This window comes from Nomascus leucogenys, chromosome 1a, assembly GCF_006542625.1.
Source record: "Nomascus leucogenys isolate Asia chromosome 1a, Asia_NLE_v1, whole genome shotgun sequence".
Classification (NCBI taxonomy): domain Eukaryota; kingdom Metazoa; phylum Chordata; class Mammalia; order Primates; family Hylobatidae; genus Nomascus; species Nomascus leucogenys.
The window spans coordinates 43,603,201-43,619,831 of NC_044381.1; the positions used below are offsets into that span (position 1 = coordinate 43,603,201).

Below are 16,631 nucleotides of genomic sequence, written 5' to 3' on the forward strand. Positions count from 1 at the left end.
TATGCACAGACATATAGAGCAATAGGATAGAATTGAGACTCCAGAAAAAACTCACGTTTATAGTTGATTTATTTTTGACAAGGGGGCTTAGACCATTCAATGGGGGAAGAATTATCTCTTCAACAAATGGTGGTGGGATGAATGGATATCTACATGTAAAATAATGAAGTTGGACACCTACCTCTCACCATGTATAAGAATTAACTCAAATAGATCAATGACCTAAACATAAGAATTGAAACCATAAAACTGTTAAGAGAAACATAGGAGTAAATCTTCATGACCTTGGATTCAGTAATGGATTCTCAAATGACACCAAAAGCATGAGAAACAAAATAATTCATGATTGTTTGGAAGAATCATTTTTTGTACCTTGCCAATTTTGTAAACTTTTAGGTGGCTAACACTAGAAATTCACCTAACCAAGAATACATAGGTAGCCACGGGCTGACAGTGAATTAAATAGTCTGAGCTGCACACAGCAGCGCATCAAGCCCTCATAAGTGGCATCAAATACTTTATTTTCCATACACCCAGATTCGTGTGCTCCAGTTGACTTTATCTTTGGGTAACTATTTCCCTGCAGAGGTTAGCATGCTGCATTGGTCATTGGTCACCAGTCCCTTGACCAAGACAACAATCTTGTTTGTTATTCACATGATTTTCCTTTTTGTTTTCCTTATTCACATAGAAAATGAATAAATCAGAAAATGCCCAAAATGTAGTTAGGCTCTGGGCAGTCTTAAAAGAGTCATGAAGCGGCCGGGAGTGGTGGCTCACGCCTGTAATCCCAACACTTTGGGAGGCCGAGGCAGGTGGTGGTGCCCTCCTGTAGTCCCAGCTACTCAGGAGGCTGAGGCAGGAGATTCGCTTGAACCCGGGAGGTCGAAGAGGTTGCAGTGAGCCGAGATCGTGCCATTGCACTCCAGCTTGGTGACAGAGTGAGACTCCGTCTCAAAAAAAAAAAAAAAAAAAGTGTCATTAAGTATGTTTTATTTGGCTCTTTGGAATTTTTGGCCATCATCTGTTCCCCAAATGAAATTGTTCTAGACAAATATAAGTGAAACTTATTTGTATACTTAAGCTGTGGGCTTATTGGCCTCTTGGATATGAAACCTTAATAATAATTTATGCTATCCCCGCCATCCCAAGAAGTGCCCCATTTATCTCCACTGACTTCATTCTTGTAGGTAGTATGCATCTTGAAATGAGCAGCTGAGACCCTCTGGATGTGTCTCTTGCTTCCGTACCTGCCCCACTGCCAGTGAAGATGTCTTTATAACACTACAACACAAGATTCCTGGAAAAGCATTCTGCTTTTCTGGATAAAGTTGAGCCATGGATGTTTAAGTCTCTTTTATGATCAAACATTTCCCACTAACAAATATATCATTTTTTAGATTCAGCTAAGAAGGAATATAAAGTAAACATTTATTTAAATCAAGATTCTAAAAATACATAAAAGTACACTTTCCTACCTAAAGAATTTACATTTTGTTGATTGTTGTTTCTTAATGACCATTATTTACCTTGTATTATTAAGAGTTTTAAGGTGCTCTCACGTACCAACTTCAAATATAAGATTTGTTTAAAGCTAATAACATTTCATGGAAACCAAGTCAGTAATTGAGCAGAGGCAATCTGTATAAACCTTTTAGCTTCGTAAACCTTTTTTTTAGCTTAGGCTGTAGATAGAACATTTAGCACAGAATAGTACACTAAATTATCAACCTTTTCTAAACATTTACTCTTAAAGATCTGAATTCTTCCAATCTATAATTTTCCCTCTAGTTTTGACTGTTTGTTTAGACGGGGTCTCATTGTATCACCCAGGTTGGTCTTGAACACCTGGGTTCAAGCAATCCTCCTGCCTCAGCCTCCCAAGTAGCTGGAGTTACAGATGTGTGTCACCATGCCCAGCTCCATAACTGTGTTTTGAAGCAGGATTAATTTAGGGTAAAATACAGATAAAGGCTGTGGGTTTGTTTTGCCTGAGATCATGCTTCTATCTCATGCACAAGAATTCGAGTTTCTTCTAAAATATTATTGAATGGGAAACTTGTGTCACTCAGCAAATCAAAATGCATCTTCCCTGAATCTAGGCCCTATAGGCCTAATACTGATTTTCACTGCCTAGGAGGTCTCATTTTGAATTCTTGACCTACAGTTTTGTATTTTATGCACTTTGGGATGGATTTTTTTTTTATTTTCTTAATCCTTTCCTTCCTCTGTCTATGTATAAGCTTTTTCGGAGTATAAGGGAGTGTTGAGACAGTTTAGCTCAACCAAGGTCAAGAAAAGGAAAATAACAGGGGTGTGTATTAAGTCATCCCAGCCTTCCCATTCAGGGGATGGCCTATCGATAAACAGAACTGCATATCTTCAAGAGTACTCACACTCCAGCTACCTCTCCCAGCCAATGTGATGATTCTTTCATAAATCAAATGGAAAACCAGAGACCAGCAGACATTTGGGGAAACGAGCAGATGAAAAAGAAGGATTAAAATGAACAAACAAAGACACAGAGAGCTCAGATAAGCGAGGAGAACAGCCACAACCAATGACAATGAGCATTCTCATTGAAATTCAGCATGGTATCACATTTCCTAAGATAAGAAACTACTATGAAAAAGGGAAAATCAGAGTGCAAGAAAGGTTATTAAAAATAGAAGATGCTGGAGAAATCAAGAATAGGTACAATCAATCCATCATCTAATAGAAGCTTCAGAAACAGAAAAGATATAGGGGTTGGAATGTTGTAATTTTTAAAAATAGAAGAAAATGTCCCCAGGCTTTGGGAAAAATTGGGTTTTTATCCCTTCTCTCCCCCTCCAGCCCTCAAAAAGCAATTTCGAATGGATTCTTGTGAATCTTCATAACTCCAAAGTTAAAGAGAAAACTCTAACTCTTCCAAAGAGAAAGGAAAAACACAAATTTCTCACAAAGGAAAGATAATCATACTGGCTTTGGATTTTACATTAACAAGCCTGGATACTAAACTTAAAAATGAAATAACGTCTGAAGAAGAAAGAATTTGAACTTGGGCTGCATTCAGGACTCTATCAATCGAGAGGCCATGAATTCAGAAATTTTAATGCCATCTAAAATAATTTATTAGTATTGTTTATACCAGCACTTGAAATAGCTGAAAGGAGACAAATTGAAATACCAAAATTGGCAGCTAAGAGTTAGAGGAAAAAGAAAAAGCACTCCAGAAAAAAGTAAGATCCAAATGTTACTGACAGAAAATTATTCTTCAATTAGCAAAGTTTGATGAAAGAAGATTATCCTTCTCTCAGTGGGTCCAGTCCTACTACCTACTCCTGCAGTGAAAAATAGTTACAGAATCCTATTAATGTTCTTTATCGATAGGGTATGTATGTATGTATGTATGTATGTATGTATGTATTTGAGACAGGGTCTTGCTCTGCTGCCCAGGCTGGAGTGCAGTGGTATGATCACAGCTCACTGCAACCTCACACTCCTGGGCTGAAGAAATCCTCCTGCCTCAGCCTCCTGAGTAGCTACTATCACAAGTGTGTGCTATCACGCCTAGCTTACTTTTGTATTTTTTGTACATATGGTGTCTTGCTATGTTTCCCAGGCTGATCTCGAACTCCTGACCTCAAGCAATCCTCCTGCCTCAGCCTCCTAAATGCTGGAATTATAGGCATGAACCACTGCACCTGGCCTTTTGGTAGGATTTAGAAACAGGCTGTGGCAAAGCACAGAACACTTATATATTTTGAACAAACTATAAATAACATAGCTGGAAATCTTAAATGCTGATGCATACTTTATTTTTCTTATAACAAAAATCAGGGTAGTGGAGGAAGGAATGTCATTGTGTTAATTTTGTAGATAGATATGGTCGAAAGTCAGTAAGTCAAGACGCGAAGATCTGTTATTCAAACAATAAATGCCTGATTTAAAATTATAATCATGGACATCAGAAGATGATGACTAAGTTCTCATTCTTTTAAATAGTTGTTATTTTTCAAAAGAGAAACTGAGGTGCTCCTGAATGAAGGGGACTGGCTATGCATAAAAGAACATTTTATAATCTCCTTATATTTTTTAACCAAATACATGCATTATGTCAATTTTTTTTGTTTTAAAGTATACTTTTATAAAAATTATTAAAATGCAATCAGGCTTTCTCTTGCTCTGTTTGTGAGTTGAGTGATTTGGCTTGGTCTGGGCAGCTTTAATTTGAGCTTCTGAACTAACACCTGCCCTCTCTTCTCTCTTTCCTCCCCTCCTTGAAGACAGACCTGCCATGTGCATCCTAGACCCCAGTGACTCCTGCTTCCTTGAAGATCTGCTCTATCAGTTATCCATCACCAGATCTATACAGAATCTTTCCTACCGCTCTAACTCTGCATTACCTTATACTAGTCATTCTTTCTCCTTTCCTTAATCTCCACATTTATTTCACGAGAAATCTACATTTCTTGTCTTTCTAGCCATCTCTTCCATTTCCATTATTCCCAGGCCTATTGCAACATAACTTCTATTCTCTTCACACCCCACAATGTCACTTAACTAAAATTTTCTCAGTCTTTATTTAACCTCTGCTTTGTGAAATCAAAGATTTACTTTCTATTTCTATCATACTTGATCTCACAACACTCTTATTCCTCTAACTGGGATCTGAAAATGTATCCTATTGGATTTTTGAGTTTTCAAAGATTTTTTAAATTTGAAATATTTTATTTTCATGATAATTTTAAATGAATAAGATAGGATAATCTAGATAATGGCCATATAACAACAATGTTAACATCTGTGTAACCACCACCCACATCAAGATATGTAATATTTCCAGCACCCAGCAGGCCACCGTCAGGTTCAAAGAGATTGTTGCATATATCATTTTTTGTATTGTTTTCTCTTTTCTTCTTTCCTTTCTTTCTTTTTTTTTTTTTTTGAGACAGCAGAGTCTCACTCTGTCACAGAGGCTGGAGTGCAGTGGCGTGATCTCTGCTCCTGGGTTCAAGCAATCCTCGTGCCTCAGTCACCCGAATAACTGAGATTACAGGCACACACCACCAGGCCTGGGTAATTTTTTGTATTTTTACTAGAGACAGGTTTCACCATGTTGTGTAGGCTGTTCTCGAACTCCTGGTCTCAAGTGATCCACCTGCCTCAGCCTCCCAAAGTGTTGGGATTACAGGCATGAGCCACCGTGCCCGGCCAGTATTGCTTTTTCTTAAGGTATTAATGTGTTCATTTAGGGTACTGTTTTTCATGGTATGAATATTTCAGGGTTTGTTCATCTTCTACTGTGAATAGTTGGGATATTTCAATTATTTGCCTAGTAGGAATAAAGCTGAGGTCTGTTACATTTAACAGGTTATTTCTCATACTGGGGTCTGTGACCTGATGCTCTATATGTGTGAATCATTTTCAGTAGATAATGGACTATATGCAGTGGATTACTGGCCCTCCTGATGTCTATTTTTAAGTAAAAGTGTTATTGAGATATAATTCCCCCTATTAAAGTGTACATTTCAGCAGTTTTTAGCACATTCACAGGGTTTTACAGTACAGCCATTACCACTGTTTTAGAACACTTCATTTCCCCCAAAGAAACCTTGTACCTATTATCAGTTACTTCTTGTTTCCCCCCAGTGCCTACCCCACCCCATCCCTAGGCAACCACAAATACTCTTTTTATATATTTGCAATTCTGAATATTTCATATAATGGAACCATACAGTATGTGTGGTCTTTTTTTACTGGCTTCTTTTACTTACCATAATATTTTCAGGATTCATCCATGTTGCAGTATGTACCAGTTCCTTTTTCTTGATGAATAATATTTCATTGAATGGATAGATCACATTTTACTTATCCGTTCATTAGTTACAAACATTTGTGCTGTTTCCACTTTTTGGCTATTATGCTTAATATTGCTATGAGTATCATTGTATAAATTTTTGTGTGGCTATGTGTTTTTATTTATCATGGGTATATACAAAGGAGGGGAATTGCTGGGTCATATTATAATTCTGTTTAACCTTTTGAGGAACTGCTAGAATTATTTCCAAAATAGCAATATCGTTTTACATTTTGGCCAGCAATGCACAATGCACAAGGGTTCAAATTTTCCTACAGCCTTGCCAACATTTGTTATTTTCTGGGTTTGTTTTTTATTTGTTGTTGATTATAACCATCCAAGTGGGTATGAAGTAGTACTTTATAGTTTTTTTTTGTTTTGGAGATGGAGTTTCGATCTTGTCGCCCAGGCTGGAGTGAAATGGCACAATCTTGGCTTACTGCAACCTCCGCCTCCTGGGTTCAAGGATTCTCCTGCCTCAGCCTCCCGAGTAACTGGGATTACAGGTGCCCGCCACCACACCTGGCTAATTTTTTTGTATTTTCAGTAGAGACGGGGTTTCACCATGTTGGCCAGGCTGGTCTTGAACTCCTGACCTCGGGTGATCCACCTGCTTTGACCTCCCAATATGCTGGGATTACTGGCATGAGCCACCGCCTCCAGCCTTTGTTTTGCTTTTTTGAGACGAGTCAGAGTCTCACTCTGTCGCTAGGCTGGAGTGCAGTGGTGCGATCTTGGCTCACTGCAACCTCTGCCTCCCAGGTTCAAGTGATTTTCCTGCCTCAGCCTCCCGAGTAGCTGGGACTACAAGCATGCGCCACCATGCCCAGCTAATTTTTGTATTTTTAGAGACGAGGTTTCATCATGTTGGCCAGGATGGTCTTGATCTCTTGACCTTGTGATCCTCCTGCCTCGGTCTCCCAAGTGCTGGGATTACAGGCTTGTTATAGTTTTGATTTGCATTTCCCTGGTGACTATTGTATTGAGTATCTTTTCATGTTATTGACTTATTATTGACTATTTGTATACCTTCTTATTGACTATTAAATATAGTCCATATATTCGTATATCTTCTTTTGAGAAATGTCTTTTTAAGTCTTTTGCCCATTTCTAATTGAGTTGTTTTGTTGTTGTTGAATCGTAGAAGTTCTTTGTGTACACTAGAACTAGTACCTTATCAGATAGATGATTTATAACAATACTCACTTACTCTGTGGGTCACTTCTTTCTTGATTGTGTCCTTTAGTTTTGATGAAGTCAGATTTACCTAGTTTTAATCTTGTTGCTCATACTTTTGGTGTCACATCTAAGAAAACACTGTTTACTCCAAGGTCATCAAGGTTTATACCTATGTTTTCTTCTAAGAGTTTTATAGTTTTAGCTCTTATATTTAGGTATTTGATCTATTTTGAGTCAATTTTGTGTATGGTGTGAGGGAGAGGTGCTCCCCTTATTCTTTTACCTGTTTTAGCATCATTTGTTGAAAAGACTATACCTTCTCCCTCTTGAATTGAATTTTATTGGCACTCTTGTCAAAAAACAATTGACGTAAATATGAGGGTTTATTTCTGGACTCGGAATTCTATTCTGTTCATCTGTCTGTGTATCCTGTGTTAGTACCACAGTTTCTTGATGTATTATATCCTTGTCATGAGTTTGAAATCAGGAAGTATGGGTCTGCCAGCTTTTTCATTTTTAATTTTTCAACATTGTTTTGACTATTCTGGGTCTCTTGAATTTTTATATAAATTTTGGGATTGGTTTGTCAGTTTCTGCAGAGTAGCTAGTGGGATGCTTTTAAGAATTGCATTCAATCTGTAGGTGATTCCTGGAAATATTGCTATCTTAGCAGTGTAAGTCCTCTGATACATGACATGGGGTGTTTTTCCATTTATTCATGTCTTCAATTTCTTTCAACCATGTTTGTAATTTCCGGATATGTTTTGCATCTTTTGTCAAATTTATTCCTAAGTATCTTACTCTTTTTGATGCTGTTATAAATTGAGTTATTTTCTTAAATTTTATTTTCAGATTGTTTATTGCAAGTGTATATAAATACAGTTGGTTCTTTATATGAATGTTGTATTCTGAAATCTTGTCAAATGAGTTTAATAGCTAGTTGCCCTCTTGCGAGTTTTTCTCCTTGTCCATCATACTGCTCCTTTATGAACCCCTTATCTGCATAGTCCTTCTTGAACATAGCCAAAAAACTATGTGCTGAGAGCTGTTCAAGTGCTTGATTGCATTGTGTTACTCACTCCCCACATTAGTCTCATAAACAACGTGGCATTATTATATCCATTTCCTAGCTAAGGCAACTCAAATGCAGAAAGTTTAAGGAACTTGCCAAGTTCTCTCAATAGCATATAACAGATTGGGTGTGTGGTATTCTCCTTTCATTCTACATGCTCTCTCCCTGGAGAATTTTTGTTTATTATAGCGCTGTTTGTGTATGAATGGTATCCAGATATTTATCACTAGATGAGACCTCTCTGCTGAGCTTTCACACTAAACCCCAATCACCTACCAGATATCTCCCTCTATTTGTCCCATAAACCTGGCCCAATTACAGCTCCTTTCTCCTTGTTTGCTGTCATTTCTCTAAAGCTGCTTCTCTCTTTCGCCTTTTATCTTGATTGATGGTGAGTGCCACCACTCACTTGCTCCCACAAATTCACTCCTGGATGCCAGTTTACACAAGCTGTCTAACATGGCACGAGCATTAGCTCTAGTTCCTTCATTTATTCCTTCCTATGAGGTTCTTTCTTCTGACTAACATGCCTTTCATCACTTCGCCATCTGGCAAGTTCCAGCCCTCTGTGAAATGCTTCCTGAGGGCTCCAGGCAGAGCTAGATTCCCTACTAGGTTCTTATCCTGCCTTTGTTGATAACTAGATCACAGCATCTGTGAAGAGGGGTGTAATGTGTACTTTCCTATGCTTGTCCCCCCTCTAATGCTATGAGTGCTGTTGGGTAAGCATTGAGTTTACAGAGTATCTAGAAGACATTTTATAAATGCTTGTGAAATACATGAATGGTTCTGACATGGAAGAAAATAGTTTACATTTTTTTTTTTTGAGATAGAGTCTTGCTCTGTCACCCAGGCTGGAGTGCAGTGGCGTGATCTCAGCTCACTGCCACCTCCACCTCCCAGGTTCAAGTGATTCTCTACAGTCTGGGTTTTTGTTAGTGAGTTGAAGATCACTATGGAGTTATTGCCCCAGCCTATCTCATAAATGCACATTGAACTTTATACCCCTTCAACTTTTTGACTCCTGTTCATCTTTCAGATTCATGCTTCCATGCCACCTCCTTAGTGAAATTCTTCCTGATATCTCAAATTTCATTAAATTCCTTCAGACCTCTCTTTTGAAGCACTTGCTATGATATAATTTATTAAATATTTGTGAAGTTATCTTTTGGATTGATGTCTGCTTTACTTGGTTCTGAGTTTCATGAGAATAGAGATCCTTCCTTAAGTCTGCCCTCTGCACAGTTGTTTCCTGGCCCCTTGTCCACAGCCTGGTTTAGTGGAAGCTCAGTGGATATTTCTCTGGGTAAATGAATAATTGTAGCCATGAATACTTTATTTTATGTTTAGCATTTACTTCCTATGAGTTGGTTGCCAGTTTAATAATGGAGACACCTTAACATAGCTGACCACATATTCAGCAAACTCATAAAGAGTATGTGTGCTGTGAACCAAGAGATGTTTGAGATATATTGGGATGCAGAACTTGTTAAGATATGTTCTCTTCCAGCTAGATGCTTATGCTCTAGTCTGGAGCTAAATAACCATACTACAAGGCAAAACAGAGTGAGGAAACTCCCTTCTAAGCAAAAAGAGAGCTTCATTCTGAGGATGTAGAAAGAAGCTTAAGATTAGATTCCACTGGCCATTTTCTATGGTTTAAATGTGTTCCCTAAAAGTGCATGTGTTAGAAATGTAATCCTCAAATGTGTATGTTCACGGTATTTGGAAGTGGGGCTTTTAGGAATAGATGAGGTCATGAGGAGGCTAGGCAATGCCCGTGATGGCATCAGTGGCTTTATAAGACGAGGAGAGAGACCCTAGCTGACATGCTTTCTCTCTCTCATCATGCCATGCCCTCCACTATGTTATGACACAGCAAAAGGCTCTCACCAGATCCAGCTTCTTCATATTGGACTTACCATCCTCCAGAACTGTAAGAAATAGATTGCTTTTAAAATTATTTCATCTGAGGCAGTCTGTTATAGCGGCAGAAAACAAACTAAGACACGATTGAGTTTTTTTTTTTAAATTGTAGAACAATTTATCACAAAGCTTCACCCTTGAATTAATCATAATTATCTCATAAGCATTTAATAAACTTCATCAAATTCCTAAGCAGACTCTTCTGCCATCTTTTGGTGTTAATGAACTTCCTAACAGTCTTTTATATTCTCTGTTAGCACTGATGTTTCCTTAGTTTCTTGGAGGGTTTGGGATTCCAAAGTGCATGTAAGAACAGCCGAGTATTGAATTGAGCAGATTTGTAGGCAGATGCACAAGGCAAAATGAGAAGGAGGGATGCCTCAGTCCAGGGCTTTGACCCGATGTTCTGTCTGTCGGGAGAACATATTCACTGCACAAACACATTTCCTTCCATTGGTAGTTATGTGTAATACTTTTACTGGACTCTAAAACTGATTTTCTTCAGTAAAGCTTTTTACTGTTTTTCCGAAGTTGCCCTAAAACTGGAAAAGTGAAAAGTCAGCACAATGCCTGCTTGCAGAAAAGAATGAGTTCCATGTTTCACATTACCATGTTACTCATCAACTTCAGTCTTAAAAATTTTTCCAAATTTGTGTAATTCTCTGTTTTACTTGGTGTTATCTGTCCTTCTTTACCAAAGAAGGTATAAAATGAAAAAAATTTGATAGGTTGTAAATTAAGAAGGCACATCTACACATCCCCGAATAAAAATAAATATAAGACTAGGGGTGAAGTTTGTGATGAAGAGTTGCTGCGTTCTCCTCATTTTTAATGACGCTTATAAGTAGTTTATGCTACTATCCTGGTAATACCCAATTCCTTATGTTTCTTAAAAATAAAGCTTATATTTCATCTTAATTTTGATGAATGAAATGACTATACACACTTATTAGTTAACTCTTCATGCTTAATGGAGACAATCTATACTGTGGCCTGAGTAATGCCCAAGTCACTGGGACCAGCTCTGTCTACAGACAGCCTATGGGATGGGTATTGACATCCACAATGCTTTGGTTGTATCCTAGCCTTCCCTCTTATTGGCTGTGTAACATCAGAGACATTCCATTCCCAATCTCTTCCTTGTTTCCAGTTTCATCATTGTACAACAGAGCCAATGGCACCAACTTCTGCAGAGTGGTGAGGATTCCATGAGTTAATATAAACACTGAATAAATATTAAGAACATCCTTTTCCCTCACTCATCTTCCTCTCCTAGTATTTGTTCACACACACACACACACACACACACACACACACACACATTATGATGACCAATATATTGGGTACTCAATACTTCAGGTAAAACAGCAAAGATATGCTGCTGTTGATGATGGTGATGTGTGTGTGCATATGTGTGTCTGTGTTTTTTGGGGGTTGGTTAATTTATCTTCTCATTGCCTTTCCTTGGTGCTGCCTCTTGGGCTCACTTTGCATCTTTTCCCTGGGCTTAGGGCCTATGTGGCAGCAAAGATGCTCATCGTCATGGTCCAATAAAGAGAAACAGATGGGCTCCAGTGAGCCCCTGAGTAGGTCGTCTGTCCTTTTGAAAACGGTGGCTTGACCAAATTTATTGGATTTGGAATTGTCGCTATTTTAAATGTTATCACCTCCCATTTTTAAGCTATAAAAAGAGGGTAGAGCCATCCTTATTAGTGTTTTTATATTTTAATTATTAATTCTCTCAAACATCTGGTTCCTTTGCTAGGTGCGTCGTGGCTGAGAGTTGGAGCTCTCCAGCAACATGCCCGAGCAGAGTAACGATTACCGGGTGGCCGTGTTTGGGGCTGGCGGTGTTGGCAAGAGCTCCCTGGTGTTGAGGTTTGTGAAAGGCACATTCCGGGAGAGCTACATCCCGACGGTGGAAGACACCTACCGGCAAGTGATCAGCTGCGACAAGAGCATATGCACACTGCAGATCACCGACACGACGGGGAGCCACCAGTTCCCGGCCATGCAGCGGTTGTCCATCTCCAAAGGGCACGCCTTCATCCTGGTGTACTCCATTACCAGCCGGCAGTCCTTGGAGGAGCTCAAACCCATCTATGAACAAATCTGTGAGATCAAAGGGGACGTGGAGAGCATCCCCATCATGCTGGTGGGGAACAAGTGTGACGAGAGCCCCAGCCGCGAGGTGCAGAGCAGCGAGGCGGAGGCCTTGGCCCGCACATGGAAGTGCGCCTTCATGGAGACCTCAGCCAAGCTCAACCATAACGTGAAGGAGCTTTTCCAGGAGCTGCTCAACCTGGAGAAGCGCAGGACCGTGAGTCTCCAGATCGACGGGAAAAAGAGCAAGCAGCAGAAAAGGAAAGAGAAGCTCAAAGGCAAGTGCGTGATCATGTGAAGGCCCTTCCTGCGGGAGGAGCAGCTGTGTGTCCCCGGCACCTCACTCCCCCGAAATGACACCCACCGTCGTCAGGGTAGCATGTATTATGCCCACGTGTTAAACATTGCATTTAATCGAGATGCGTCCTATTGTCCTTAAGAGGGCGTTTCACACCACCAACAGTAAGCCACCCCCTCTGGAGTCACAGAATCTGCCAGGCGGTTCAAGTGAAAACCAACACGCTCAGCATCCCCGGGAACTGAGAGGTGCCAGCAATTGCTGAAGGTGGCGATGAACACCAGAAGGTGGGAGGGAGGAAGAACTGGTACCTACAAAGCAACATCTACCGAGAGGACTAAATGTCATCTACGTGCATGTGAGAGCGTGTTAACCCAGAGCTACCTGCACCAACCCCAGACAGAAGCCAATTACATCTTTGGGGGAGGGGAGGGGCAGGAAGAGGTGAGATCAGATGGTCCAAAGTGGACCACACTTGGTCCATTTTACACTTTTGTTAAAGGGGATTAAAAAACACAGCCTCTCCCCCAAAGGGTGTTCATTCTTAATTCCCACCTGGCCTGTTAGGAGCCTTGCTACCCTGAGGGGATGTGTTCACCTTACCTAGACCTAGTTAGGAAGTATCATTTTAAGCTATTAGAGTATTTATCTTCATGTGCAGGGATAAGTGCACTAATAGTGTGCTACTCTGTCAGAAGTTCTTCAGTTTTTAAGTGAGGATATCGTGACAGTATTAAAACATCGCAATAATGTTCCTGTGTGTTTTACATCGAGGGTTTTAGAAATGTGATTTTCTTCTTTTGACTTGTGAGGAGTATAACTTCTTTCAGCCCTCAGATTTTAAATACAAGCAAATAAACTCGCTATTTTTAGACGTTTTTTTTCCTCCAAGGTGGTTTTCTTCTCTTAAATAACTCGATCTGTACCCAGCTGGGTAGCAGCCAGCAAAGGCCATCAGACAACCAGAAGCACATCTGTTTTTGTAGTGTCACAAACATGTATATGCCACACTTTGCACCTTAATGAAATACTTTGAAACAGAAGTTATTCACTGTGTTTTTGATGATCTATCTGTATTGGAAATATATTCCTGAAAAATGCATTTAAGTAATAGTAAATTCTCTTGCATGTTCCATTATATGTGTCTTCTAAGAGCTGTTCAATACAGTATTCACTCTAGAAACAATTATCTTTTTCTCCTAATGATTTTGTGTGCATCTTTAATCTTTCAAGCCAAATTACAGCCATTTCAGGTTTCCTGTGTTAGCTTGGGGATAGGATGGTGGCTGGAGACAGGCAGGCTTCTCTGCCCTGGGAAGAGCCCATCAGCTTAATTGCTCTGCCATCGTAGAGCCTGGTTGGACTTGGCTTCCTGAAAACTCCCACTGATAGTGCCTGTTAGATCTCCTGTTTGTTTCAGTTGGCAGAACATTTACTGGCCCCAACTGTGGCATCATCCTCTCAGCAATCTTCCTGTCACCCGCCTGGCAGGCAGAAGAAGCTGCATTCTCACGTGGGCCTGCCTGGGGGTGGGGGCTGCCTGGCTGTTGGGTGGCAGTGTCAGCACAGGTAGGGCTTAAGTTGGGGATGTTTGACCGGGCCACCTCCTGCAACTGCTGTTTCTCCTGTCCCTCCTGTGCAGGGCTTGCAGCAGCAGCAGTGTGGCCATCTCCATCCCCCAAAGCACACTTGCTCTCTCAATATGTCCTAGTTTTCTTTAGCCTTTTCTGGTTCAGTTCCCTTGTCCTGATCTCATCCTCTCTGGTCTCCCAATAACTCACCCTTGGGATGTGTTTAGTGCGTGGGAGGTGCCTTTGAGAACTGCTTGACTCCATGATCTCCTAGAACAAAACTGCCCTGACTTTACAGGGGGAACACTCATGCTGAGCTGAGAAAGCAAAGTGGCATGGGAGCCAGCTGGGGGTGCAGAGCATTTGGGCCAGTCCCGTGGCCCCCTTCAAATTCCTCAAGCAGGATTGTTCTGTTCTAGAAAGCTGTTGCACAGCATTCGCAATGAGATCTTTAGTGGCGGATTTTCTGGAACATTTGTTTTTCAACTTGTCCCGACATTTTCTTTTCTGTTTCTATTCTGAGAGAGAGATGATCAGGTTTTAATTTGGGTATAGGTTAAATGGAAGAAGAAACAGAACTTCATGGCCAAAACAGATGTATAGATTTTGAGTGGGTTCTTTGCTAACAGTAGAATGCGATCTTTGCCACTGACTGTAGTGTTAATAAGGCTTTTAACGTGAGATATTCCTGCAAACCATCCCATTTCTACTGATTGTAAGTCAGAATTTCTTTTATCCCTTTCAAATCAGTTTCTACATGTTTAAGTGTTTAGGGCTTCATCAGCATGAGCAGTTTGTAACTACTGAAAATCTGATTTCATTCAGGACACGTTTTTTTCCTTCATATTTTGCCTGTGAATTTATAGGCTAGGAAGGCTATTGAAGCCTCAATTATGGGTCTTCATTTTGAGATCATTTTCTATGAGCTGAACTGAGGATATCGATGGTTATCTCAAAATCATCTTTTAGGAGCTCCCCAATTGACTCAGGGTTTGAGGAGTTAGTATCACAGAATCAGATTTTTTTAAAGCATTTGTATGTTTCCATTCCCAAATATGTAGCTGTGGTTCTTGAAAACACATCCTACATTGCATATGGGCACAGCAGTTTTTGACCCAGCCAGAATAAGTTAATATTTAATTAAATATTGCTTTGAAGATGGCGCTCTGGGCATGAGCATGGGGCTCCATGACTTCCCTTCTGTCCCCACGAGCCCCTCCTCCATCCAGCAACAAGCCATGGGCATGCATACAATGCAGCAAGACCAACACAAGAGCAATATTGAATTGTTCATTCTATCTAAAATTACATGTATATAAAATATATAATTTATCTTCCTGCATTTTTGAAGTATAAAGTCATAAATTGTACATATCTGTAAGCTAGTATATTTGTTTCACTGTTTGTAATATTTAAGAAATGCGCATTCTTTGTAGAACAAAAATGTATTAAATATTTTAAAAATTGCGCTGTGATAATTTTTTTTCCCAAAATTTGTAATGTGTTGCTTCTACATAAGTTCTCTGGAAATATCTACAACTAATAATAGGACACATGTAAATCCTTGAAGACACATCCTGGAATTCAGTACCCCACAAGGACAGCGTGTATACAAAGTATTTGCAGAGCATGACTTTTATATGTGTGGGATACCAATGTGTATATTTATATTTAAAGTGTATTTATTGTTACAAGTCTATTCTCTATTATATTTTATTTACTCTGCGGTTATAAAAATCACCCTTGCATACAAGTTTCTAGTTGCCAGTGATGTTCTGGAAATAATGGGACATATTACAATAAAGCTACAGTTATGACACCCTGGCTGGAAGGTGGTGCTATTTCTTAAGGGGTTAGCTGGTCTAGGAAGACCTTGACTTGGTGACCCCTCAGTGGCTGTTATGTGCTTATGACCACAATAGGAGAATATCAGGCTCTGTGCAGAACTAGCATAGGTAACAGTAGCTCACCCTGGGGTGTCCCGTGAAACTTTCCCATTGCTCCCTGTCATTGGGTGGAAATGAAGCAGAAGCTCCAGACATGTTAAGGTGAGAGGGAAGGAGTAGGGCAGGGCCCTACTTGTGTCAAAATAGAAGAAGTGAAGACAAACTCCCTTCTCTTTTTTTTAATCCTGCTTTCCTCCACAACCCCAGGCTATTAAATTGTAAACCAAATATAAAATTCTAAGCCCCCCAACTGACTGATGGATGCTTCCCTTGGCCAAGGGCATTCCAAAGTTAACTCGAAAACTAGTTCAAGCCATGATGGGAAGTGGGGATCAGACATGGCTCATTATATCCTCCTCCTCTTGGAATTCAGGCACAACTGACCAGCATTAACATTAAAACATCTGAAGAATGATAGACTGTTTGGGTCTGGTAAGAGGCATTTCCTTCTACTGATTCTTTCTGCATAATAGGAACCTTGGTTTCCATAAGCCCTTACCTTAATCCAGACATTCCCTTCTATTGATTCCAGTCTTTAGATAATAATCTAACTCTTTCAACCAATTGCCAATTAGAAAATTCTTGAATCTACCTATGACTTGCAAGCCCCCACTTTGAGTTATCCCACCTTTCTGGACCAAACCAGTGTATATCTTACATGTATTCATCGATGTCTTATGTCTTGCTAAAATGT

The 16,631-nt window shown here is 39.9% G+C and overlaps 1 protein-coding gene across 3 annotated transcripts in view; it reads left to right on the top strand.

Moving 5' to 3' along the window:
- Window positions 1–15,815, top strand: part of DIRAS2 (DIRAS family GTPase 2) — a 33,130-nt gene extending 17,315 nt beyond the window's left edge. For all 3 annotated transcript variants that reach the window (XM_003279511.2, XM_004087017.2, XM_030806513.1), the window contains one exon: window positions 11,785–15,815. In XM_003279511.2, coding sequence (XP_003279559.1) covers window positions 11,821–12,420 — 600 coding nt within the window. In that variant the 5' untranslated portion in view covers window positions 11,785–11,820 and the 3' untranslated portion in view covers window positions 12,421–15,815. The remainder of the gene's footprint in view (window positions 1–11,784) is intronic.
- The last annotated feature ends 816 nt before the right edge of the window (window positions 15,816–16,631 follow it).